Genomic DNA, 26353 nt, shown 5'->3' on the forward strand with positions numbered 1-26353 from the left:
TGGGTGTCTCAGTCAGTTAAGCATCCAACTCTTGATTTCAGCTCAGGTCATGATCTCAGAGTTGTGAGATCAAGCCTGGAAGTGGCCTCCTTGCTCAGTGCAGAGTCTGCTTGGGATTCTCTCTTTCCCTCTCCCTCTGCCCCTCCCCTGGTGTCTCTCTCTTTCTTTTAAATAAATAAATCTTTTTTTTTTTTTTTTAATGCTATAAAGAACATTCCCTTTTTGGATTATTTCTTCTCCTGCTGTCATTCTTTTTTTTTTTTTTTTTTTAAGATTTTATTTATTTATTTGGCAGACATCACAAATAGGCAGAGAGGCAGGCACAGAGAGAGGGAGAAGCAGGCTCCCTGCTGAGCAGAGAGCCCAATGCAGGACTCGATGCGGGGCTCTATCCCAGGACCCTGAGATCCTGACCTGAGCCAAAGGCAGAGGCTTTAACCCACTGAGCCACCCAGGTGCCCCTCTCTTGCTGTCATTCTTAATGCAAAGTACTGTATTACTTTTTCCATAGCTAACACACTACTTTCTTAGTAGAATTTAATTTCTAAATCCTCAACTAATTTTGTAGTTTCATCAAGTTTATAATTTTTCCTCTTAAACAAAGCTTTTTTAAAAAAAGAAGATAGAAGTTTAGCTGCTGCTGGAGCAATTGCACAGCCATAAACAAAACAAAAATGAATCCTAAGTCTCACACCTTAAGCTCAAAACAGGTCGAAAATGTAAAGGAAACCATAAAACTTTTAGAAAAATAAAAGGTAGGAAATCTCCAAGATCTAGGCTGAGCAAAGAGCTTAAGACTTAAAACACCACTCATAAAAGAAAAAATCGGTATTGAACATTAATGAAGTTAAAAACTTTTGCTCTCTGAAAGACTATTAAGAAGATGAAAAGACAGGCTACAGAATGGGAGAAAATATTTATAAAACATGTACTTGACAAAGAACTAGTATTTAGGATATATAAACAAATCTCAACAGAATTAAAATAGGGAGAGTTTGGTAAAAAGACACAAACTTTTAGTTATGAGTTATATAAGGTCTGAGAATCTAAAGTGTAACATGTGTCTCTAGTTGATAACAGTGTGTTGTACCACTGGCATTTGCTAAGACTGGCACTGAAATGTTCATACACACACAAAAGGTAACTATGTGACAGATGCCTTTATTGCAAATGGGGAAACTTTCACAATGTATACATATATTAAATCATCACATTGTACACTTTATCTTACAATTTTATTTGTCAATTTTACAATAGTAAAGCTGGCGGGGGGAGGGTGTCCAAGCAGTAAACACAAACACACACGCACTACCCCAGGGTCCCATGAAGAGACAATTCACTGAGGAGCAAACATGGATTGCAAATGAGCACATGAAAAGATGTTCAATGTCATTACGCAAATGGGAAATATTAGCAACTTAAAACCACAATATCACTAAATACCTATCAGAAAACTAAAATAAAAAATAGTGAAAATACCAAATGCTGGAGAGAACTTGGAGAAATTGGTTCATTCATAAGTTGCTGGTGAGCATACACAACGGTGCAGTCCCTAGAGATCAGTTTGACAGTTTCTGAAAAACTAAACACACAACTGCCATTCAACCCAGCAAATTGCATTTCTGGGCATTTATTCCAGTGAAATGAAGATGCCCAGTCACACAGAAACCTATACACAAAAAAATTTACAGCAATTTTATTCATAAAAGCCCAATACCGGAATCTGCCCAGATGTCCTTCAATAGGTGAATGGTGTAACTGTGGTATACTGTGGTATAGTTTAACTGTGGGATATCCACCATGAAATAATATTCTGCAACACAAAGGCACCAACTACTGACGTAGGAAACAACTAGGCTGAATCTCCAGAGAAGTATGATGAGTAAAAAATGCCAATCTCAAAAGGTTACATACTGAGTGCTTCCATTTATATGCCAATCCTGAAGTGAGAATTTCAAGATTATAATAATAGAGAACAGATTAATAGTTATCAGGGATTACAAGGTTGGGATAGGGACAGGTGGAAAGTGAGTATACTATTAAGGGCAATGTGGGGGGATTCTTCTAGTCATGGAATGTTCTGTATCTTGACTATATCAATCTCATTATCCTAGTTATATTATAGTATAGTTTTATCAAATGTGACCTTTGGAGAAAACTGGGTAAATGGCACATATCTCTGCATTATTTCTTATAACTACTCATGAATGTACAATTATCACAAAATCCAAAATTTAATTTTTAAAAATCTGATGAGAATTACCCTCAATAATTACCAACAACAGATATGGCAGAGTTGTTCATGTTTGACACACACATTAATTCAAGAAAAACATTTTTTAAAAATCATATTCCAATGTCATTACTTGAATGTCAGCTGCAGTTGGGTAGTAATGTGTAGCATCAATTGTTTGCATTATTCTTCAAGTCACCAAGACTAAAAAAATCACAACCAATGAGCCTTATAGAATCCAGTAATATGAATTTCCTTAAATAATATTTTAAAATCTCACATTAATGAAAAATAAGAGTTTGGATATTATAGTTTAAACACAGAAATCAGATAGTTCTATAAAGAAAAATGTTTTTAAAATATTCACTATTTGAGAGGCACCTGGGTGGCTCAGTCAACTAAATCCTGAGTCTTGATTTCAGCTCAGGTCATGATCTCAGAGTTCTGGGGTCCAGTGCCACAAAGGGCTCAGTGCTCAGCAGGGAGTCTGCTTGGGATTCACTCTCCCTCTGCTCCTCCCCTGGCTCATACACACTCTCTCTCTCTTTAAATTAAATAATTTTAAAAATTTTTAAAGTTAAAAAAAAAAGTCACTATTTGAATATGTTTGCTATTTGAAATGACTGGGGAATGCGTATTTCCATCAAAGAAGTAAAAGAAAAAAAAGTAAATACTTTGTAACTGATATATATTTCAAATGCATTTCAAAGTTAAAGTTCTTAAACTGACAACTAACAATGGATATAGCAGAGTTAATAATTACTGACAATGGATATATGGAAGAAAATAAAATCAATCTCCCTAACATGAAAGACATTAAAGTGATCTTTATCAACAAAATTGTACTATGTTAACCCCATTTATGGACATCTTTCAAAATTTACATCTTTGCATGAGTTAAATAACATAGGCTTAAAGACAGATTTGAAAACACACTGACACTGAGTATGATGGTTCTATTTAAAGATCTCTGAGATTAATCCATTTCTGATTAAGTAAAACAGCATCAGGATAATGTAGGTAGGTAAGATAACCTTTTTTCCTGTGTCATGATTTAATCAGTGTGAATAGGAAACGTTTCAGATCTAATTCAAACTTTTATATCCACTTACTGGGAAAGAAGGTACACTTTTATAGTAGTATCTCCAGCTACATATTTGTTTTGAAACAGATTTCAGTTGCAGCTACTTCAAGGGTGAACGGCTAAGTAACAGATTTGACCTTCCTTTCAATTTAGAACTAAACGTAGATGTTGCATTAATAGGGATCTTATTAATTTATCAATACTGTTTTCAAATAAAGTGAGTCATTTAAAAGTTCCGTTGCGTAAGAAATCTGTGATATTAAATTGACATCTTGACTCTGGGCTGTAAGTAAATTGATAGCGAGGAAGAAACGGAGCAGCTGCGGGGAGCCTCGTGGAGAGCCTCGTGGAGAGGGCGCCCCCTGGAGGCCATGGCCGTTCCTCGCTCGTTGGCCCACTGGAGCCTAAGCTAGTGGTCTCCAGCCGGCACCCGCCAAGGAGAGCTAATCTTTTTCTCGTTATCCAACATCCAGCATGACGCCACCCTGCGTGCCAAGCGTCACTAGCGTACCGCCGGCAGCCAGACTACTAGGAAGAGTAGGGACACGTAAGCCGGCGCAGGTACAAGCCATCCCAGAATCCGACCATATCCACAGCCCAACCGTGACGCCGCTAGGAGGTTGGCAGCGCACGCGGCCGGAGGCGGGGCTTGTCGTCGGGAGGCGGGGCTTGTCGCCAGGGGGCGGGGCCTGTCGCCCGGGGACCCACCCGCCGGCTGCGCACGCTTTCCGGCCGGCGTTTCCGTTGAGCGGCTGTTGGCAAACGCCCTGACCCGTTACCTCCCTCGGACGTCAGTGGCGAGAAAGGGGTCTTTGAGGCTCCGGGCACCGAGGGCCCTTGAGATAGTGTGGCCGCGGCTAGGCGAGACCAGGTGCAGGGGCGAGCCCCCTGTCGTCCTTTGCGACGCCGCCGCGGGCTTCAGCAACAGTGACTCTGGTTCGAGTTGGTTGCACCGGCCCCGGCGGGCCTCGGGGCCCGGGCCCGACCGGCCGTTGCCCGCCCCAGCCCCCTACAGCTGGAGGTGTGCGTTGCCCCCGTGGGGGAGAGGCGGAAGTGCGGGCGCGGGAGGGGGCGCTGCTGGGCGCGGGTACGCCGAGTCCCCTCCGCTGGCCTTGACCCGGTCCGCCCTCGCAGGGTCAGGGGCCGGAAGCCGGCCGCGGCTCCCACCGACTCCCACCGAGGGAGCTCCCGAATTCCCTCCCCGGCAGCGCCCGTTTGTGGCTTGAAGAGGGGCAAATTGACTCTGAAGCAGCCTCGAAGGGACTCCTGCCCAGGCGTGGAGTCACGTTGCAGGTGACAATCTTTTGTTACCCCACTTGGGGTCACAGAAGCTTGACCTTAGGAATACCCGGGATACGCAGTGATTTAACCAGCAAAGCCAAGGCTTACCCACTTCCTTGATCCCCTCACTACATCTTTTCCGAACGCCTCTCCCTGGCCTGAAAACCTCTTCCGCAGTGAATTCTAGTACAGATAACTCTGGAGTCTCCATTAAGGGTCAGGTCCTCAGGGATAGTCTAGGTAATGTCACCATTTCCTTGCTTCCTCCAAGGACAGAAGCCTCAACTGGCACCAGCTTCACAGAGGTCCGACCTGTGCAGTCACACAAGTCTCCGTGCTCAGAAGGAGGGCCTTGCACTTGTTTTAATGCTTTGCGGTCACCGTTCGAAGTTCTTAATTTTTGAACCAAAGGCTCCCTATTCTCTCTTTTTCCACTGGGCCCAGCAAATTATGAACCTGGTACTGGCCCCAACTCTCATCTTTTCCTGAAGGCTGTCTTTGATAAAATTCAAAGATATAAAAATAGCGTTAAAAGGGATTCTCTGGACCACTCCGCTACTAAGACATCAAGAGACAGAGGAGCGATGATTCTATTAACTAAAGAGTTGTTGGAATCATGAGACCTTTCTGATCCAGTGTTCACCCCACCCCTCATTATATTTCAGGGCCTTTGAAGAATATGCAGAATGTGAAAATGCCAAGCTTCTGAAGGCATTTGGTTCCTTGCCCAAGGATAGAGGCAGGTGAGCAATCAGCTGTATTAATCAGTGCTCTGGGCTAATTTTACAGATGCCCTGGAAGGGCTGGTGCAGGTGTGGTGGGGGGAGGGGAGGGAGGACAGATCAAGAAGGAAACTGAGAGGCTGTATAGCTATGCTATCCAATACTGTAACCACAAAATACAAGTGGCTACTGTGCACTTAAAATGAGGCAAGTCTAAAATAAGATGTGCTTCACTCATCGTCAGGAAAATGCAGATCAGCACTACAGTAAGATACCACATTGCACCTGTCAGAATAGCTAAAATCAACAGCACAAGAAACAGGTGTTGGTGGGGATATGCAGAAAGGTGAACCTTTTGCATTGTTGGTGGGAATGCAAACTGATGCAGTCACTCTAGAAAACAGTATGGAGGTGCCTAAAAAGTTAAAAGTAGAATTACCCTGTGACCCAGCAATTGCACCACTAGGTATCTACCCAAAGAGTATAAAAATCCTAATTCAAAGGGATACATGCACCTCAGTCCTTATAGCAGCATTATCTACAATAGCTAAATTATGTGAACAGCCCAGGTGTGTATCAACTGATGAAGGTATAAGGAATACACACACACACACACAAAATATATATTGTATACCACATAATGTATATATGTGGGGTATGTGTGTATACACACACACACACACACACATATATATATGCCAAAAAAAGTATGAAATCTTCACCATTTGCAATGACATGGATGGAGTTAGAGAGTATTAGGCTAAGTGAAGTAAGTCAGAGAAAGATGAATATCGTATGATTTCACTCACATGTGGAATTTAAGAAAAATGAGCAAAGGGGGGCGGGGAAGAGGCAAACCAAGAAACAGACTCTTTATAGAGAACAAACCGCTGGTTTCCAGAGGGGAGATGCAGAGGATTGGTTAAATAGGTGCTGGGATTAAGGAGGACACTTGTGACAAGCACCAGGTAATGTATGGAAGTGTTAAGTCACTATATTATATACCTGAAACTAATATTACACCGTATATTAACTGAAATTTAAATAAAAACTTAAAAATATCGATGTTAACAAGAGTCTTTATAAAAATAAGAATAAAAATAAAATAAGATGTGCTGTAAAACGTACACCAGATCACAAGATTTTAATGTCTTGTTTTTTAAAGTAAAATATTCTACTTTTAAATTGATTACACGCTGACATATTTTGTATATATTGAGTTGAATAAAATATATTAAAATTAATTTCACTTGTTCATTTTTACTTTTTAATGTGACTACTAGAAATTTTATATATGTAGTTCACATTATGCTTCTTTTGGAGAGCCCTGTTCTAAAGATTGCAGAGTATTGAAAACTACTTACAATGTTCAGAAAAACTGCTTTCCCCCAAAAAACTCACATTGCCCTTCTCTCCCAGAGAGTACTCCTGCATAGTCTAGAACTACAAAATTATAGTCACTCATACAGGAAAGTCTCAAACTTCTGTTCACTCTTGCCACTAGAACCAATTTGGCAGAACTGTTTGTCTAGTTTTGTAGACGTAAACTATAGAGAATGCAGAGAAGGGAAGGAAGAAGGAAGCAAGGGAAGGTCACTGCACCAACCTTAGCTCTCAATTATTTTTACAAATTAGGGGATTACAGCAGCCTTGGCCTGACTCCTTTTTGTCAGTCACGCTACCTTTGAAAGTAATAAGCTTTAGTGAAGAAATTGCCTAGTGCACTGGTCTGAAGTATAGATAGGAGCAGAAAATTATCTATATTTAAGCTCTCACTTAAGCAGCCTTCTTCAGTTATGGAAAATACAACATGCTGGGTAGACTCCAGTATCTTCAGTGTTTTGAATGTCTCTTAAAGGTAAGGCACCTGGGTGGCTTAGTGGGTTGGGCCTCGGCCTTCAGCTCAGGTCGTGATCTCAGGGTCCTGGGATCAAGCCCTGAGTTGGGCTCTCTGCTCAGCGGGGAGCCTGCTTCCCGGCCTCACCCCCGTCTGCCTCTCTGCCTGCTTGTGATCTCTATCTAATAAATAAATAAAATCTTTAAAAAAAATTAATGTGGTAAGTGAAGAGGTCAGCTCTACATCAGTGTGTGTTGGAAGCTAGTCCTAACCTTAACTGTTCTAGAGCCTCTAGTTCTCTGGAAAGTGGCCCTAGTGTGGGAATGTAAGTGGGGCAGGGGTAGGAGGTGAGGACTTGTGCCTTGGAGAGGGGTAACTTGGAATTCTGGACTTGCTGCAGTTTCCAGTAGGCTGAAACTCAAGCATTTCTCCTGGCACCTAATAAGACATTTATCAAAGCTAGGTACACTAAGAAGAGCTAGTCTGATCTTGTCATGATCTTGACCGTAGGTTGTGAAGGCATCCTGACCTATAGTCTTTCTTGTTAGAAGTTTTTAAACTACAAATTCAGTGTCTTTATTAGACACAGGACTGTTCAGGTTATGTATTTAAGTGAGTCTTAGTCGTTTGTGTCTTAAAAGGAGTTTGTGTATTTCATCTAAGTTTCGAATTTATGGGCATACCGTTGGTTGTAATATTGTCATATTCTTTTAATGGCCAAGATCTGTAGTGATTGCCCCCTTTTCATTTCATTGTTTTGGTATTTTATGTCTTTGTCTCTCTCTCTCTCTTTTTTTTTTTTTAATCAATCAAGCTACAATAGTCTGGTACTGTTGACATTTTGGGCTGAATAGTTATTTATTGTACAGTGTTCACCTTTCTAGGATGAGGATGTGTCCAGCACATGCCTGGCCTTTACACCCACTAGATGCGGGTAGCACTGCATCTCTATTCCTCTATCCCTATTTCTGCCCCCACCCCAACTATAACAATCAAGATGTTGCAACATTGTCATATGTCTTCTGAGAGGCAGAATTACCCCTGTTTGAGAACCACTGCTTTAGGCTACCTTTTGGAGCAGTTAAAAAAAAAAAAAAATACATCTTTTGTATTTTACTTTCGTTTTAACTATTTCTGGAAATCTTCATTTCTTTCTATAGAAGCAAGTTCTGTTTAGTATCAGGTTCTTTGTGTTGAAGGAAGTTGAAGTTGTTTTGACCTTTATTTTTGTACAGATCTATTGATAATAAATTTTCTCGGTTTTGTTTGGGTTTTTTTTTTTTTTTTTTTGGCTTTTTGTCTGTCTTTTGAAGTCTATTTTTCCATCATATCTGAAAGATATTTTCCCTGGGCACAGTATTCTGCATTAACAGTATTTTTCCTTTAGTATTTTACAGTTATTACTCCAATGTACTCTGATTTGCATAGTTCCTAAGTAAGCTCTAATTCTCTGTTTCTCTGTACTGTGTCTTTTTCTCTGTGGCTTCCTCCAAGATTTTCTCTTTAACTTTGACTTTTCAGCAGTTTGAATATAATATGTTGGAGTTTGTATTTTTGGTATTTATTCTGCTTGGGAATCTGAGCTTTTGTTACCCGTGGTTTGGTATATTTTATCATTTTTGGAAGATTGGCCACTCTTCAAATGTTTCTTGTTATTGCTCTCTCTCTTTCTTGAATTCCAAATATGCTTTTATTAGACTGTTCAATCTTGTCCTACAACACTTGAATACTTATTTGAGGGTTTTTTCACACTTTTTTCTCTTTGTATTTTAGTTGAGTAATTTTATTATACAGCTTCAAGTTCACGCTTTCCAAGGGCACACTCTATCAAGTCTACTGAGTGGCTTTTTCAAGGTATTCTTCATCTCTGTTACTGTGCTTTTTGTTAGCATTTCCATTTGACATAGTTTTTATCTCTACTGAAATTTTCTACCTGATCATTCCTATTATCCACATTTAATATGTATGATTAATATATTAATAAATGTTATTTTAAATCCCCCTCATAATTCCAACACTTAGGTTTTCTCTGAACCTCATTCTGTTGATTGATCTCTCTCTCTCGACAATGGGTTTTTCTTTTCCTTTTCTTTTTAATGTGTATTATAATTTTCTATCCAATTCTAGGCATCTTGTATAAAACAGTAGACATTAAAATAATGTATGACTCAAATAAGCATGTTTCTTCTGCTGCTAAGTCAGTAATGCGGGGTGTTGAATCAGTCAGTAGTTGAGCTGAGTTTGGGTTTGATTTTTTCACCTTTAGCACACCTCTGGTTTCAGTTTCCTTTGGTGTTACCTTATACTTATGGTGGGCTAGAATGCTGGAGGGATTTTTTTCAATATTCCTTTTCTACTCTCAGCTTCGAGCCTTCTTTTTAACCTGCACAAAAAGGGCCTCTCTCCATGCTTTTGCCTTTTCCTTTGCTTGTAACCTGCTCCTTGATAGGTTGGTGGTAGTGGGAGCCAGAGGATCAGTCGTCTTGGTCCAGCCTCTCTTAAGCAAGCCTTATATGTTTAGGCCTTCTAAGTGGGGGCTTCCTCAGCCCTTCAGTCTCCCTGTGGCAGACAGAATTCTACCTTGCATCTTTGATGAGTCTTGAGAAGATAAGAGTCTCCTGATTCCTGGAATTTTATTAACATAAGATCTTGGGCCCAAGACTGTTTCCTGTCCCTCTTTACCCAGGGACAGAGTTTCTTTGTCCTCTCTTACTCCTCTTCTTACCCAGTATCGAGGGCCCTTTACCTGAGCCTTGGAGATAACAAAGTCTGCTGCCCCTTTCCCAGGGGTTTGAAGCTATTGTTCATAGGAAGAAGATGGCAAGACTTTTGCATTTTCCACGATTGGGTGCTTTTTCTCCTCCTCCAAGAGAGGCTCTCTCTGACCTCCTGCCTTGTCCCGTTTTTCTCATCAGCACCCAGTGAGAACATGGAGAAGAGGCTATAAATGGAAGCAAGCTCCTTTTTTATCTGAGGCTTTCAGGGCATCCTTGTCCCCTGCTGGCCTATTAGCAGTTTGTTAACAATTCTAGCTGAATTCCTAGCACCTTGATGTCTCTTCTTTTTTTTTTTTTTTTTTTTTTTTTTTAAAGATTTTATTTATTTATTTGACAGAGAGAGATCACAAGTAGGCAGAGAGGCAGGCAGAGAGAGAGAGGAGGAAGCAGGCTCCCTGCTGAGCAGAGAGCCCGATGCGGGACTCGATCCCAGGACCCTGAGATCATGACCTGAGCCGAAGGCAGCGGCTTAACCCACTGAGCCACCCAGGCACCCTTGATGTCTCTTCTTGATGATGTCTTGAATTCCTAGTTCTTGATGTCTCTTCTGCAGTGCTCACATCCTATCTTCCTGGTAGGACTAGTCTTTTCCTTGGAGCTCAGGTTACTTGCTTGGTCTGTGACCCTTGTTAGGATGTCCAACCATCCCAATTTGTGTGGTACTGAGGAGTTTCCCAGGACTTACAGGACTAAAATGAGGGAAAGTCCAGTTGGTTACCCTAACCTCAGACCTCCAACAGGTTTAAGAAAAGGTTTTCTATAGTTTTCCTAGTTGTTTAGGTAAGAGTGATATTCATTCAAGGTTTCTACACCCTAGATAGAAGCCAAATTAGTGAAATACACATGTTGGCTATGAACAAAAATGGTTCTTGAGATAGTAAAAAGCTATATTGGGTAAACATCTGTTTTCTTACTAAGGCAGACAGACTTTTGTGAAATCTTCCCTAAAATAGAGAAGAAACAAAATTTTCTGCCCTTCTTTTGTCTGTCAACAGCAGATTTATCTCATTACCTAAATAAACTTCAGCTGAAGAGGTAGATTCTCACCTATTCTTCTTTTAACTGTATTCAACATTCAGCTAGCACCAGATTTGGACTTTACTTCCAGCAAGTGAGCAACTCCTACAGATTTTTTATTGAAACCAAAAAAAGAAAAAAAGAAAGAAAGAATCTTAATGTCCTTCTGTGGGGGAGAAAGAAGGCCTAATAGAGTAATAGGCTTTCAATAAGAATAGTGACCACCTCTGGGTAAATGTGCTATAGGTATGTGTACACGTGTGTATATTATTTTGCTATCAACTGCTGGGAACATACTTGATTTACACTGCCATTATGCTACATCTGGTCTTGTGGTTTTTATTTCAGATATCAAGGGAGCCTGAGAGTGTTTGTGACCCCTCCAGCCAGCACTAGTGGTAGTAAGGTAGGCAGCCTCAAGGCAATATTTTATATTTTGTGTTCTTTTGAAGGCTCTATCATTTGCTCAGTTATGCCTTGGAGTATCCAAGAGAAATAGTTAAGATGTTCAATGAGCTTGTAGGCTGTATATATGGTATCTTCCTATTAAAATTTGCAATTGTTTGATTAGTGTAAGAAATACAGAACAGAAATCTTAAGACCAGGAGCGTGTATAATCTCAACAGCTGAGGGGTTTATATGGCAGTAGATAAAAGAGCTAAAATGTAGAGTGTTTATCATGTGTCAAGAATTGTCTGAAGAGTTTTACATCTATTAACATATTGAATCTTCATACATAGAAACTTCATAACAATCCGGGGATGCCTGGGTGGCTCAGTTGGCTAAGTGCCTGCCTTCAGCTCAGGTTGTGATCCTGGGGTCCCGGGATCGAGCCCCACATCGGGCTCCCTGATCTGCTTCTCCCTCTCCCTCTGCCAATCCCCCTGCTTGTGGTCTCTTGCTCTCTCTTGCAAATAAATAAAATATTAAAAAAAAAAGAAACTTCATAATAATTCCAGAACATTAGGTGTTATTATCTACATATCACAGATTAGGAAAATGAGGACCAAGGAAGTTTGGTAATGTGCTCAGGTCACACTGAACGAAAGATGACTTAAGCTCATGTAGTCTGTTTCCAGAATTCTTTTAACCACTATGACAAAGGGAAAAAAAAAAAAAGGTAAAGATTTCAACTTTCAGGAGGGTATATAGTAGTGTGGGAGTTGTATATATGTGAACAAAAAAAGCCTTTCAAATAACATTTTGATTTTAGGTTATATACCAAACAGAGATGTATGGAAAGCTAAAAGAGGACATGCTAAGGAAGAGGACTCAAAAAATGATAAAGTGATGTTTTTGTACTCACTACAAGTCAACATAGTATGAATTACACCAACAAGTGTGGTCAGATATTTAAAGTTCCTGTACTACCAGATGACCCAGTAATGGTGGAAATGCTGCAAAACAACGTGCAGGATAAGCTCTACTTCTCTCCAGGGGATACTTGGATACTTTCAGTTTCAAAATCGAAGATGACTTAGATGCTACTTGCCCTACAGAGGAAATTGAGGATGAAAAGTTTTATCAGTTCCAATTATGATTCAGCGACTGAGAACAAAACTAGTGAACGGTATGTAAAAGAACTTTGGTTTAAGGGTGACGACATGGACATTAGTAACTCACATGAAGCACAGTGAGATTCACAAATGACTAGAAAATTCCATAGCCCTCCAAACCAATCAACCAATCCTTGTAATCAGAGGACACCTAGGGAAGCAGGACAGTCAACAGGTACATCCACAACTTCAGAGAAGTCTGTTGGTGGGGACTCTGACTTTGCTGAAAAAGTAGGATGCTTTGGTTTTTTCAAGTCAAGTGATTATTATCAGAAAATATGGTTTATAACTATAGATGGAATGAAATCTTTAACCTAAGAGCAATCACCAAAATCCTCTCTATATATACTGGATGACGTACATGACTTTAAACAGCTCTTAATAGGCAGTCATTTACATGTGAATTTGATATTCTCACAGAGGCAAAAGTAATCCAAGAGTAAGAAGAAAGTACTCAGGTTGTTAATTTTGACCAGGGACTAAAATGTTTAGAGTATTGGTAATCTCATCTAACTGATAGCCCTTAGTAAAAGGATGATATATTTGCTTTACTGTAGTACTTATCCTCCAGACAAGTGAAAGAATTTAATATAACAAGCTCAGCTACATTATGATAATCTGGAGTTTTCTACTTAATTGAATGAGGATGTACTTTTGAAGGGCCAATTCAGTACTTAAGGCATTGTCAGCAACGAGCAGAAAGGGGAGTACTTTTCTACTAGGATCAGCTCTGCTCCAAAATGGTGGTTATGCTTTTTTTTAATGAGTATTACTTTCTGAATTGAAATGATCTCACAGAATACTTGGTTTGAGGCTTGGTTAGGGTTAGATAATGGACACAGAGGGCATTGGGTTGGAGTGTTAAGTGAATGTGGCTTCTCAGGTCTCCCCAGCTCCTCCCAGGACAGGTGCTGAGGCTGGTGATACTCGGGTTCTGCCTGCCCAGGTTGGAGAATCTTTCCAAGCCTCTTATATCCCCACCTACGTTGTCCCCAAATCCCAGTATATTACATGGTTACAAAAACTGCCTTTCACAAGCCAGTTCATCTGGACCTCTAACCTTCTGGATCCAGGAATGATCCTTGGTAAGCTACCAACATTATCTTGCTACATTGTCTACAGTTAACATAATAATGATTAGGCATCTTACATGGTCATATTTTGATGTTGTAAGAAAGAGGAAGCTGTGAGAGGTGTATGAATTCAGGTCTGCAATGGTCAGAGTTACAGTGGGAGTTAAGCAAAGCACTTTGGTCAGTTCTTACCACATAACTGGGAAGGTATGTCCAGGTGTTGAAGGTACTTGTGAGGTACTTATGGGCATAACAAAACCCAGCTACATTTTTTTTCCCCCCATGGTCTCAGTAGTTTGCCACACCCGGTTGTGGGAACCATTTGGTGGTTCAGATACCTGTCTGGAATATCACAAGGCCTAGGCCCCTGCTAGTTACCAGAGTCAGAAACTCTACTGTTATCATTGTTTCCTCACAGAGTAATGGTGAGGGCTTGGGTAATAGAGGGTGTTGGTACTATGAATCAAAAATGGAAAGTAGTAACTGTTTCTTGAAGTTCACAGAAGAATGTGACCGCCGGAAAAAGTATTTTGTATGAATATAAGAAACCAGTGTGAGAACTTCAAAGTACAGTCTGCACTGGTCAATTTAATTTGGTGCTTCTCAGCCTTTTTTATTTTCATTGTTCCCCTTCCCACAAAGAGATTTTCTATACTTTCTCTTAAAGTGTTCACAGATTTAAGGCCAGTTGATGAATATTACTTTTCCTTGTAGGTGAGGATTAATTAAGATAGTAGGACGGATCTTACCATTACTATAAGCAGTACTAGGTATTTTATTTTCGAGTTGTATTTGGAGAGAAGCAAGCATCTTTGCCTCTTTGGAGTAGGAAGTTCAGACTGGTAAAAGGTAGTATCTCCTCCCTTTCTTTTAACTTAGGGGAAAAGTTCAAGGTAGTTGTCTATTTTTGCAGGTGTTTTTGGTGACAACTAAGATTATAAGCAGTATCATATCTCTGTGTTTTAAACAACTTTTTAAGCAGGGTTTTTAGAAACTTAGACTTAATTTTTCTTGTCTTGAGTTTTAAAGCTATTTAATTTCATGAGCTAATTACATTCGGAACTAAAGTGAAGGAAGTATGTCTTGGAACTTTGCAACCTTTTACACTTTCTACTTTGGGAGTTGATTATAAATGAGGGTCGTGAGATGGAGGTGGATAGGATTTAGTGACATAGCAGTGACATTGGACTTAGATGGTTGAATGGAAAAGGACAACCGTTGATCTTGTCATGCGTTAAAATAAAACCTAAAACTTAATGATTACACTGTGTAACCACCACTGAGATCAAGAAAGAGAGGATTTTCAGCCTTTCACATATTGCTTCCAAATTATGGCCCATCTCCCCATAGGTAACCACTATTCTGATCTGTAGAGTAATACCTTTGTAGCAGTGTTCCTCATCCGGCATGAGCATCATCTGGGAACTTGTTAGAAATGCAAATTCTTGTGCCCTTCCCAAGCCCTAACATACCCACGCATTTTTGTGTGGGGGATGAATATTTATGTGATTAAAGTCTAAAGCAGGGATTCTCAAGCTTTAGTGTGTATGGGAATGACCTGGGTGGCCTACTAAAACAGAGGTTCTGGGGCCTACACCTGGAGTTTTTGATGAGCTCTTTCTGGTTGTCTGCTTTATTCACTGATTCTAATTTTCTTATGTGCCAGGCATGTTTGACTCTGTGAAACGTTATTTTGCAGGAATAACTGTGAGGCCTGTAACGCAAGCACTTTTCTCCAAAGAATATTTGCATTTACTTCTGCCAGGCGCCTGAGGGCGCTATCAGTTTGCGATTGCCTGTTCAAAGTTTCATTTTTCCTGGCCAACTCAAGGGATTCTTACTATAGTAATGTTTGAATTCTCTAGATCATCCCAGTTCTTGTCCCCTTCTCTCTGAGATCCTGGACTGCAGACCGTTGTAGGGGAAAGCCTCCTGTCAGACTCCCCAACTTGTTTGGACCCAGCATTTTTTCCTTTCTATACCTGGAAAGGCCATGAAAATGGAGGGTCTGGGTTTCTGGGATTAGCTAGTACTCTCAAGGAAAAAGTGGCTTCCAGCTTGTTCACCTCTCTAGATTCTTCTCTTTACTTTTGGCCTAATAATTCCTATTTTGTTATCTCTTTGATGCTTTTGAAAAGATTATTTTAAATATATTTTATCCAGTTTTTTTCGTTGTTTTCAGGTACAGGACTGATGTGAACAACCTGAACCACTTTTACCAGAAGGGAAATCTGGGAAATAAATTATTGATGTGCAGTATTTTTTTCCCAAAATACTGTGGTTTTTCAAAACATTAAAAATGTATGGATATTTATATCCTTAAAAAACTTTTATTTTTAGCTTACAACTTCTCCCATACATGGGATACATAAGATGGTTTTGGTATAAAAACTCACCTTGTGTAAAGATTTCCAGGGTTACATATTTATGACCTTTAACTACTCCATAGGGCTCTGTTATTTCTGGGGGGTTCCAAGGAATGCTTCCCGCAACTTGAGAAAGCCTGACAAAATGCAGAGATGGGCCTAGTACAGGATCCATTTTGCAGTTTATGGCACTTTCTGTAAGGTTTATTTTTGTCTGTAGCTTTAATCAGGCTGGACACACCAAATTTAGGAAGTAGAGATGGCTACACTTTTATCCCTAAGGTGGTTTCTGTCTGGAATGGCATGTGGAATGCCCCAAACCTTGTTTACTGTCAAGTTCTAAGCACTTGATAGATGATATTTTAACCACCTCCCTCTCTCCCCCGAAAGTATGTCATATCATCTTTTTTTCATGTTTGATTCCTATGTCATGTTACTCCCTCGAGTTAGGCAAGATTCTTGAAGAGAAAATACCTCTTCCCATTATTCCGTTGCTGCCAAATCAGAACACGTTCTTTCCAGATGGGAATGAGTCTGTTGTATTTATCTTCAGATGTCTTTTGAGGGGGGTTGGAGATGGAAGTACACTAATGGTACACTTGTGCATTTGGAAGGTAAACTGGTAGGCTTTCCAGATGTCAGAGGTTGTTAGTAATACGGTGAGACACTTTATGTTGAAAACTCTCACTAACACATAGCAATCCATGTAGGCTAGGCTTGGGGTAGACATGAACAAACTCTGAGAGCTATTTGTAGAGTCCTTAGGATACTTGACAGTCATTTGATAAATGTCAGGATGGTGAGGGTTAGTTGTGGGGAGCACACAACCTCTCTAAGTTGTGTGTCAGGAGAAATGGCAGAATTTAATCCTGATGGTAGCAATCATTAGCATATCTCAAATAAAGGCTATAATCTAACTAGTTAGAGCAGAGAATGTGTGAAGGCAGTAAGCACGTGCTGCTCCCCAGTACCTTTCTCCACCTTTCTTCTCTCTCCCTGGGATGTGCCCAAAATCCATGCATAGGCTTCTGTCACTAATGCAGGATGGGAGTCCCACTACATCAGAGGGACACTGAGTCCCCTCAGTTCGTGTTTTTCTTTTATCAGTTTAGAGGATGATGTCATTGATATATAAATCAGTAAACCTGTTGCTGGACCTAAAGTTCATGTTTTGAGTCTAGACTTTCAAACTGTACCCCAGGATGTAGGAACTCTCCAGTTCAGAATTACAAATAGTGGGCGTGTGGGTGGGAGGAGGGTGCTTTCCGTAGACCACGGGGGCTTTCCAACCATGGGATTTCTTAAGTTACAATACTTAAAAATGACCTAGCACAATCCACCCCTTAGTGGATAACTTTTATGTGGACCAACACATTGATCTCCAGACCAATATGATATCATCATTTATTATTTTCACATAACTCACCCCTTAAAGATAGAAATAAATAGTGCTGTCACAAATAATAAACTCCCTTATTTTAATTTCGACTTTACTAAAAGCTGTGGAGGACTAGGACCACATGAAGCCCACTCAGTTTAACCGTTTCCTTGTGGACATAGCTTGCTGAGTCCCATGTGTCCGGGGAGTTGTCTGGGATATATGTATTTTCCCTGTGCAATGACACATGCTGCTCCTCCCTCCCCAGCCAGAATAGAACCTTAACGGCATGTGGTTGGAGACCACCATAGATCTTATGGCTACAGTTGCTTTAGCGTTACTGTTGGTGTAGCTGCTCATGTATAGCTATATCGCAGATGTTTGAAGTAACCCTGTTAATGTGAACTTTGGAGATTATATACTCAGTTCTGTTCCTGAGCCCAATAGGGATTTGGGGGAGCCATTTAATGGCTCCCAGTTCTGGTCTAGTTAGTTGCAAGTATCATCTCCCCCTGTATTCCTCAGGCCTCAGGCAGTCATTGGCGTACATGTGGTCCTCGTATCCAGTAAGTGGGAGAATTAGGAGTGGACCTGCACTTTTTGCCAAAACCCAGAGTCTAATTTTTGGCACTTGATATGGATACTATAATATAGGACTGTTACGATCATCCTTGATGTTATAAGTGCTGATATCTATTCTCTTTAGCTCAGACTCAGAGCAAACACATTTAGATGGGGTTGGGACTATCTATGCCTTAGGACAGCCGGAGCCAAGAAGTCTCAAGGTTTGGGAATGGATCATCTCTCTCATGGGTCCAGTTAAATGGTCAGGTACAATCAACCCTGTTCCAACTGTTAGAGATTTGGTAAGTCTAATGTTCCCCATCCCAACATATACTTTCTCTCTTAACTACAGTAGAGCCTTCATTTTTTGTTACTTTTAAGCTTAGTCTTTGCCTAGGCTATCCAAGTTCTGGATTCTGCCTGGCTTTTTCCTCAGTACCATGATTTCCCATCCCTCGATTGTTCTAGAATAAAGTATTTCCAACAGTTGGGATATGTATTATTCTGTATTTGCAGCCTCTAGACTAAATAGATAACTTGGCATAGAGCCAGATAAGCAAGTTAGTATTTTCCTGAGAAAAGTCAATTACCATGGGTGTTATGAGTCACCTGAGATGTCTAGGGCAATGACTGTGATCATTCCTTCGAGATAAAACTGTAGCCGATGGTTTTTTTGTACTCAAATGAGGACTATTGGCTTATTGGCTGTAATGTTCTCTAACTTGGCATTATAGTTAGCCCTTCCATAACTAATATTCAGTGTCCTTGGTGCAGGTAGCAGAGACCTCTTTGAGTTTCTTTCAGAAAGTTTCCCTGCAGAGTTACCTCCAGCTGTAGCAATCTGTGACTGGCATTGAACTGTTGGGCAATGCCTGGTCAGTGCTCCAAGCCAGAGAGTCCCCAGAAGAGAGCACTCCTCTTCCTCACTGGGAACTAGTACCTGGAATAGTACAGTATGCATCTTTGTATTACTGAACTTCTTTGTCTTACTATGATAAAGTTTTCTTTGAGAAGACTTTCAAATAAGGATGACTTCCAGAATGTGGCCAATACAACCACTGTCCTCAACGGGGGAGATGGTAGACTCATTGGTTTGGCAGCAACTCAGTCCAGTTCTTCCCCCTGGATCTTTCCAGGTTTGTTTCTGAAGTGGTTGGAGCCAAGTAGCCAATGGTAGAAATTGTTATAGAGGGAATGGCAGAGTCCTATACAGAGAGTAGAACAGGGTCAGCTAGATGCTTTCTATAGGTCATCAGTCAGTCAACCTAGGATGAACTGTGATAGGTAGTTTAAACTTTTTTGTGTGGGGAGAAAAGGAGAGGATGGGGCAGAGGGATAGTAGTGTATCTTCCCTATTTTTATTATCTGTTCAGTATTTTCAGGCCTGTTATCTCTGTTAGCCTGTAGACTCCTGCAAGGTTCCTTGTGACTTGGTGTTCATGAAACACTTGTGCCTCAACCACACCCTACTCTGTACCCCACCCTCCATACCCACACATCTGCTACTTGCAGATAAAGCCTCCTGTTCCCAAGTGTTCCGTAGAGGAAGTGTCCTAATTTGGGGTCATGGGCCTCCCCTCTAGGGGCATGTGTCTCAGAACTGTCTGAAGTTTGGATATAGGGTTGAAGGGCAGACAGTATGGTTGACTATTATTTCTCTTGGTATTTCCTTCCCATGACCATTAATAGTTTGCCCATCAATTTGGGCTGTTTTCAACCTGTCTTCATAGCTAGACCAATAAGTCTCTCTACTGGAATCTCTTTTTCCCCCTCTTTTTTACATCCCCTCCCGCATTTTCTTTTGGTTATTTTGGGAGCTGAAATACCAGAAGTCTTCCTAAGCCATCTTTTCCAAAATTGTGCATAGGAAAGACTGCTAGTTATCTACCCATCTATTCTTTCTTCTTTTCTTCTTTATTAACAGAACCCTGATTTGCATGGAGCGCATTTGCAATGCGTCAGCTAAAAAAACAAAAATGATGTCCATCTGCTACCAATAAGGATGTGACACAGTTCTTGTCAATGAGGGATAACTAAATGTGTTGAGAGGGGTTTCTAGTAAAGCTCCTTAAAAGGGGATAACTTCAGGGCATGTGCCTTTTGCTCTTCTTTCCCTCCCCTTCTTCCTCCCTGTATCTTGGAGGAGATGCTCTACACAAAACAGACACCTTGCAACAATATGACCATGTGAGAAGAGCCAAGCGAAGAGCCTGGGTTACATCTGAAAAGGCTGGGTTATTAACAGGGCAGATGGGCACTGTGTGTGAACTCACACTGCATGGTTTGTGCACACCATCGCCTCCGCTGCTGCCTTAGGTTGTGAAATCATGCCTTTGTCATACAGATCCACATGCTGACATCTCTAACACTGTTTGCCGTAAGATTGTGCTGCTACTGGCTACTCTTACCATCTGAGACTTTTTTATACCTAAGTCCTTTAAAATTAGCTGTTGGTACCTCTTTGCCCCAAGTTCAAAACTTGATACTTCTTATGAATGGAAGGCCTAAGATCCTCCAGGGGAGTCGTGGTATACAATTTGAAAACAATGGAGTTGACAGCAACTTGGTTAATTTTCACAGATTTTAAAAATTAATATCCACAGAAACTGGCTATTAAAATAGTAGTAACATAAGTGTACCATGAGATGGTTTTACAACACATTAGCCATTTTAAGTGTCTAGATCCATATTTTAAGTTTTGTGGAGGTGAACTACTCTCTTTTTAGATTCCTATTTATTTTCAGCCAGTCATTCCAGCTCTGTATTGTTTTTAAAAGTACAACACTGGAGCAGGTGTAAGACCTACAACTATGGAGGGTTGGTTATTGCAACAACTTTTAAGTTCCAAAAAGTTTTGTGTTACTTAATTGTGGTCACAATAGAATCTACAAATGTACCAGTTTACAGAAAGATCATTTCTGTAGGCACATATATATAATATCAAGCTGTGACTATTTTTTTCCTAGATCACAGGATAGATAATATAGTCTGAGTGTTCTATTTAATTTTTCTGTAATGAGCTGGTATCCACTTTTACATTAGAATAATTTTTTTTCAAAATGAAAAGATGTCCTCTTGATGAACATTTAAGAAGAGAAACAGCAGAATGTGGCTGAGAAATGCAGAGCATTTGGGAGCAGCAGGACCTGAGGGCTGCCCGCTTTTGCTGCAGAAACACCACAGCTGACATCCCTGGCTGCTCCAGGCTCGTGAACTACTACGGAGCTGCTCATGGGACCTGAGTGGCCGTGAGCCCTGACTGTGACACCGGAGATGCTCGCTGTCATCTGCCTTTGCTTCTTCACAGTGCCTTGCCTCATCCCATGTCAACATGTCTCTCTGATGCTTAAAAAGTGTGCTTTTATTTATTCAGTAAACACTAGAATTTGAGTTATTTGCCAAACCCCTCAGTAATGCTGGGAATATAACAATGAAACCAAACAGACCTCCATGGAATTAGCGTGTAGTAGGGGGAGAGATGCAAATCAGACCATCCCGATGTATAGAATAGGGAAGTGAAAAGACTATGAAAGAACAGGCTGCTAGGAGGTCGAGTCACTGGACAAGTGGGGAGACCCTCGTTGCCTTGTGCGTTCAGAACTCCCAGCCAAGCTGTGAACGGTAGTGGGGGAAAGAGCAGGTATGGGGCAGTTAGGGTGAGGGGAGTTAGTATTCTGGACAGAGGAAACAGCATGCATGAGGATCTCAAGATGCTGTGAACCTTACTGCTCTGGTGAAGAGAGTAAGAGGACAGTGGCTAGAGAAGAGAAAGCGGAGAGAATGGCTAGATGAGTTTGCAGAGGTAAGTAGAGGCCAAATCACACAATTATGTAAATTATGATAGGATTTTATCTTTTTTCCTAAGCACTCTCACCATTGAAATGTTTTGAGCTGAAAAATCAGGTTAGTTTTCACCCTAGCTGTGGTACTGGAAATGGTTTGGAGGAAGAGACAAGAGAGGGATTGGAAAGAATAATAATCAGGGAAGGGCCGGTCATTTCTATAGCTATTCAAATGAGGCAGTTGCAGAATCTGATGGACAATTTGTAACCTTGACTGACTACTAGTTAGCATTCTCTGCTTTTGAAATGACTGTCCATCTTCTTCACCCTTCCATATGGGTTTCTATGTTTACCACAGATAAACTTTTGGACAGTGGTCATGTCTGAGTTATGAGGTAAAAATCTTTGCTCTTCCCAAAGTACTAAAAGCCACAGTTATGAAAGGACCAAGCAAATAATGGGTGCTTACTACGAGCCAGGCACTGTAGCAGGCCCTGGCATATGGGGAGAGTAAAAAGTCCCTACTGTAGTGGAACTTACTGTACTGAGAGTAAATATTAAGTCTTGCAAGTGTGATTACAAACTGAGATGATCATGTCAACTTGTCTTGTTAGCCACTAACAAAAATCTTAAGGTAGCACTCTTCATGGCTCCCAGACCCAGGGCTACCTGGTATAATTGTGCAATTTGAGTGTTGCACAAAGATGCCTGGCTAAGGAAGCTAACAGGGTTGAAAACTGCCAGAATTTCCCTTGGCAACCCAAACAAGAGTTGTGCAAGGCTACAACTGCCTAGAGGAAAGAAAGGTACCTTTTTCTTTGGTACCAAAGTGTCCTAGAGGTCAGCATGCTCTTCCTCTCAGAAGGGAATTCCTTATTCTCAAGATGGAATGGCAGGCTCTTGCTCATAAACGTGTAGCTGCCTTGAGCACAGAAATGCATGTGAGGTGAATGTTATAGCATGAGTGGGTGCTATTCATTGGAAGCTAAGAAAAGAATGGAGTCTAAAGAAGGCTTAGGACATGGGTATTAAGGACGTAATTTTTTAAGAATAGAACCTATATCCGCAGGACTTAGAGCAGTGTTACACACAGCTAAGCCAAATGAGTAAAGACAACCTCGTGGTGGGACAGTGGAGGAAATAACCTGCCTGTGCATCAGGAAGGTGGTTGTGTTCTGTGGACTGTGTACGCATCACACTGGGGAAAGCTGTGGGAAAGGAAAAGGGGTCATCTATAAAATCATGGATTGTTTTCTGTTTGCTGTGCCTGGCTAATTAAACAAAGCTTCACTCCCTTAATATTAACATTTTTGGTCTCAGTTTTGAAATCATAGACTCTCAGCTCATGGGAGTGGTCCTGCTTCTGGGGAGATTCATGCCAGAAGAAACCCGGAAACATAAAGCAAAGGATGAGGAGCCAAGTGTCTTGGACTCCTGGCTCTTCCCAATGGTTGTATGATCTTGGACAGGTGGAGAAAACTTCTCTGAGTCTTCATTGTTTCATCTAAAATTAGGAGGTTGCCTTCCTCACTGGGTTATAAGCCTCAAAAGATACTGAGATAAAAATTTGTGAACTGAAAGGTAGTAAAAGCCTCCTTTTTGTCTTGAAATGCCAAGTTTCTAAGTTTTAGATGCCTGCCCCTGAGCTGGGTTGACTGTGAGTTGGCTGAACCTCTGTGTTGCAGGGGTCCATTTCTGAGGATGGGTCTGAGCTCATCTGTCTTCTGGCTGCATCAAGGGTGTTTGACTACACTCTAGTATTGATGACTGGAAAAGGTTTAGTTTGTCATACAGACCCAAGACAAAAGGTAGCTTCCTGATTCAGACAGATTATGTTCTGACCATAGGACATCTATCTCCTAATGGAATCGTGGTTAGTTGAGATCTTTTCTCCTTTCATGGGGACTATAAAGTCAAGGTCAGGCACCAACACCAATGCTCAGGCACCAACACCACCCTTAACAGATGCATGAGGGAGCCCCCCTCCCCTTGGTTGCTAGCTTGTTGGGCATCACAGCCCACACAGGATTGGTTCACTGCTCCTCAGGCTCAGTCCCTCACTTGTTCCCCTCTGACAGCTATTTTGAGTTAGTGATGATCATAGAAAACAGTGGAGAAGGTAAGTAAAAGCATCTATATCAGCCCTTTTTTCCTCTCTGTTGGTCATTACTAAAACAATAGCAGCCCCAATGAAGTTTAATCCCTCTAACTTCTGACTAGAGCAAGAACCTTAAAAGACATTTCAGTGCAACTTCCCACATGCATAGGAAGATTGCTTTCCCCTCTTTCCAAGTTGTTAAGATGGATGTACAATGTACAATCCATGCCCAGCGAAAAAGGATGTTGAGTTCAGTTTGCGTGAGGATATTGCAAAGGTCAACAGCTGGCTAGGTGGTCCAGGTGAGAGGAAACGTGTCCTTCACAATGAACAAGTACAGCAGAAGGCTAATGACGTCATAAATGCATGTGGGCATTTATGTAGCAAGGTGGTTATCCCCAGGCCAGGACTGGACCAAAACTGAAAAAAAAAAAAAAAAATGCTCGGAAGCAAAGCCAAACCTAAGGAAGATCTCTCAGTGTCTTTGTGAAGACCCACAGGGAGGTTTCTTTGTCTCCACACCAAAAATCGTTTTGATTCTTATGAATGACAGCTTTCTCTATGTTGTGGAGACCTTTTTTTTTTTTTTTTCAATTTTTATTTTCAGAAAAACAGTATTCATTATTTTTTCACCACACCCCGTGCTCCCTGCAATCCGTGCCCTCTATAATACCCACCACCTGGTACCCCAACCTCCCACCTCTCTGCCACTTCAAACCCCTCAGATTGTTTTTCAGAGACCTTGATCTAATAACAGATCAAGTTCCTTATTTTCGTAGGCTGCTCTGATGCCCAGAGCACACATATGACTGAAAAATACACAAAAGATGTGAACATATCACACACACACACACACACACGATGTAAAAATAGCCCATCAACATAGGAGAAGATACCCAATCTTAGAGAAATGGAGGTTAAAATCACAAATACCATTTATCACCTTTCAGATTGGGAAAAATTGCATAGTATAATATTATGCAAAGTTAAGAGAAGACTACTAACCCTCATATGTTGTGGATAAAAATGCAAACCAATAAAATCATTGTGGAGGAAATTTAACAGTATTTAACAAAACAACATAATCATTTACCTTTAGATTCAGCAGTTCCACTTCTGGGAATATACCCATTTGTGGGAATCTATACCTCTATCAATATGACCATATGTGTCAGGAAAACATTCACTATGGCATCATTTTGTAATTGCAATACCAAGAACAACCCATCATCCCAGGAAACTGAAAACAACTGTGATGAATATGCTAAGGGCTCTAAGGGGTAAAATAACATGCAAGAAGAGATGGGCAATGTAAGCCAAGATATAGAAATCCTAAAAAAGAACCAGAAAGAAATACTTGAAATCAAAAACATTAACAGAAATGAAAAAATGCCTTTGGTGGCCTTATTAGTAGATGGACACAGATGAGGAGGAATCCCTGAGCTTGAGAATAATATACCAGTAGAAATCTCCCAAAACTGCAGAGCAAAGAGAACAAAAACTGAAAAAAGCAGAATTGAATATCCAAAGACTATGTGATAGTACAAAAGTTGTAACATACTTATAATGGACATGTTAGAAGGGGAAAAGAGGAGAGAAAGAACATATGAAACAATAATGACAGAATTTACCCCAAATGTCAGGCATTAAGCACAGATCCACAAAGTCTAGAGAACACCAAGTAGGATACATTTTTTAAAAATACTCTACCCAGGTATATCATTTTAAAATTACAGAAAATCAAAGAGAGAAGCCAGAAGACAATCTATAAAATGTGCAACTTTTCTTGAACTCATTAGGTAAGGTTACAGGAAAGCTGGTTATCCTGACTCTAATGAAATAAAGGAGTCTCTAAAAAGGGATCAGACACAAACACTCACTTGTAGAAAAGCCCAGGAAGACTATGGGGTCAAATCACAAGCAAGGAAGAAGGACTCAGCTAACATGTTTACCTAGTTGCTAAAGTCTCGATGTGAATGTGGGGTGATCTGAGAGAACAGGATCCCAAGGAGCCACAAAAATAAGGGATTTCATACTTGCAGGCTTTTCTTGATGGACCCCCTACAAGGTATTCACAAAGAAGTTTGGTTGGCAGAGCGGAAACTAAAGGAGAAAGCACCCATGTAGTACAAGCCTGCAGGACAGGAGCAGTCTCTGCTGCAGGGAAGGCAGGAAGCCTTGTCTGGAAATGTAGCCGCTGGGCTAAGGGCAGCATCCCTGTTACTCCCAGGGGATAGGTGAAGACTGATTATGGCTGGGAGGAGCAGAAAAGTTCTCATGGGCTCAGAGAGACGGAAATTATAATTTCTAAAAGTGTCACATAGAAATAACAGGTAAAATATTACATTTATGGTAAAAATACAGCAACTAGGAATAGAAGAAAGCTATTTCTTCTGTGATAAAGATACAGAAAACCTATAGCATCATACTTAACTGGTGAAAGATGGACTGCTTTGCTGGTAAGTCAAAGTAAGGATGTCTACTCCCAAAACCCCACCCAACATCAAACTGAGTTCAATAAGAAAAAGTGATTTTAGACATATTGAAAAGGAAGAAAAAAAAACTGTTTCTATTCAGACTCTTAA

The 26353-nt window shown here is 40.7% G+C and overlaps 1 protein-coding gene across 1 annotated transcript; it reads left to right on the forward strand.

Moving 5' to 3' along the window:
* Nucleotides 1-3791: 3791 nt before the first annotated feature.
* LOC131825576 (uncharacterized) lies at nt 3792-15908 on the forward strand. The gene is made up of 6 exons (XM_059165047.1): nt 3792-3824; nt 3914-4338; nt 5264-5341; nt 11300-11357; nt 12165-12521; nt 15763-15908. The coding sequence occupies exons 1-5, from the start codon at nt 3792-3794 to the stop codon at nt 12240-12242; spliced, it is 672 nt and encodes a 223-aa protein (XP_059021030.1). The 3' UTR covers nt 12243-12521; nt 15763-15908.
* The last annotated feature ends 10445 nt before the right edge of the window (nt 15909-26353 follow it).

The sequence above is a fragment of the Mustela lutreola genome, chromosome 2 (assembly GCF_030435805.1).
Source record: "Mustela lutreola isolate mMusLut2 chromosome 2, mMusLut2.pri, whole genome shotgun sequence".
NCBI classification, from domain to species: Eukaryota; Metazoa; Chordata; class Mammalia; order Carnivora; family Mustelidae; genus Mustela; species Mustela lutreola.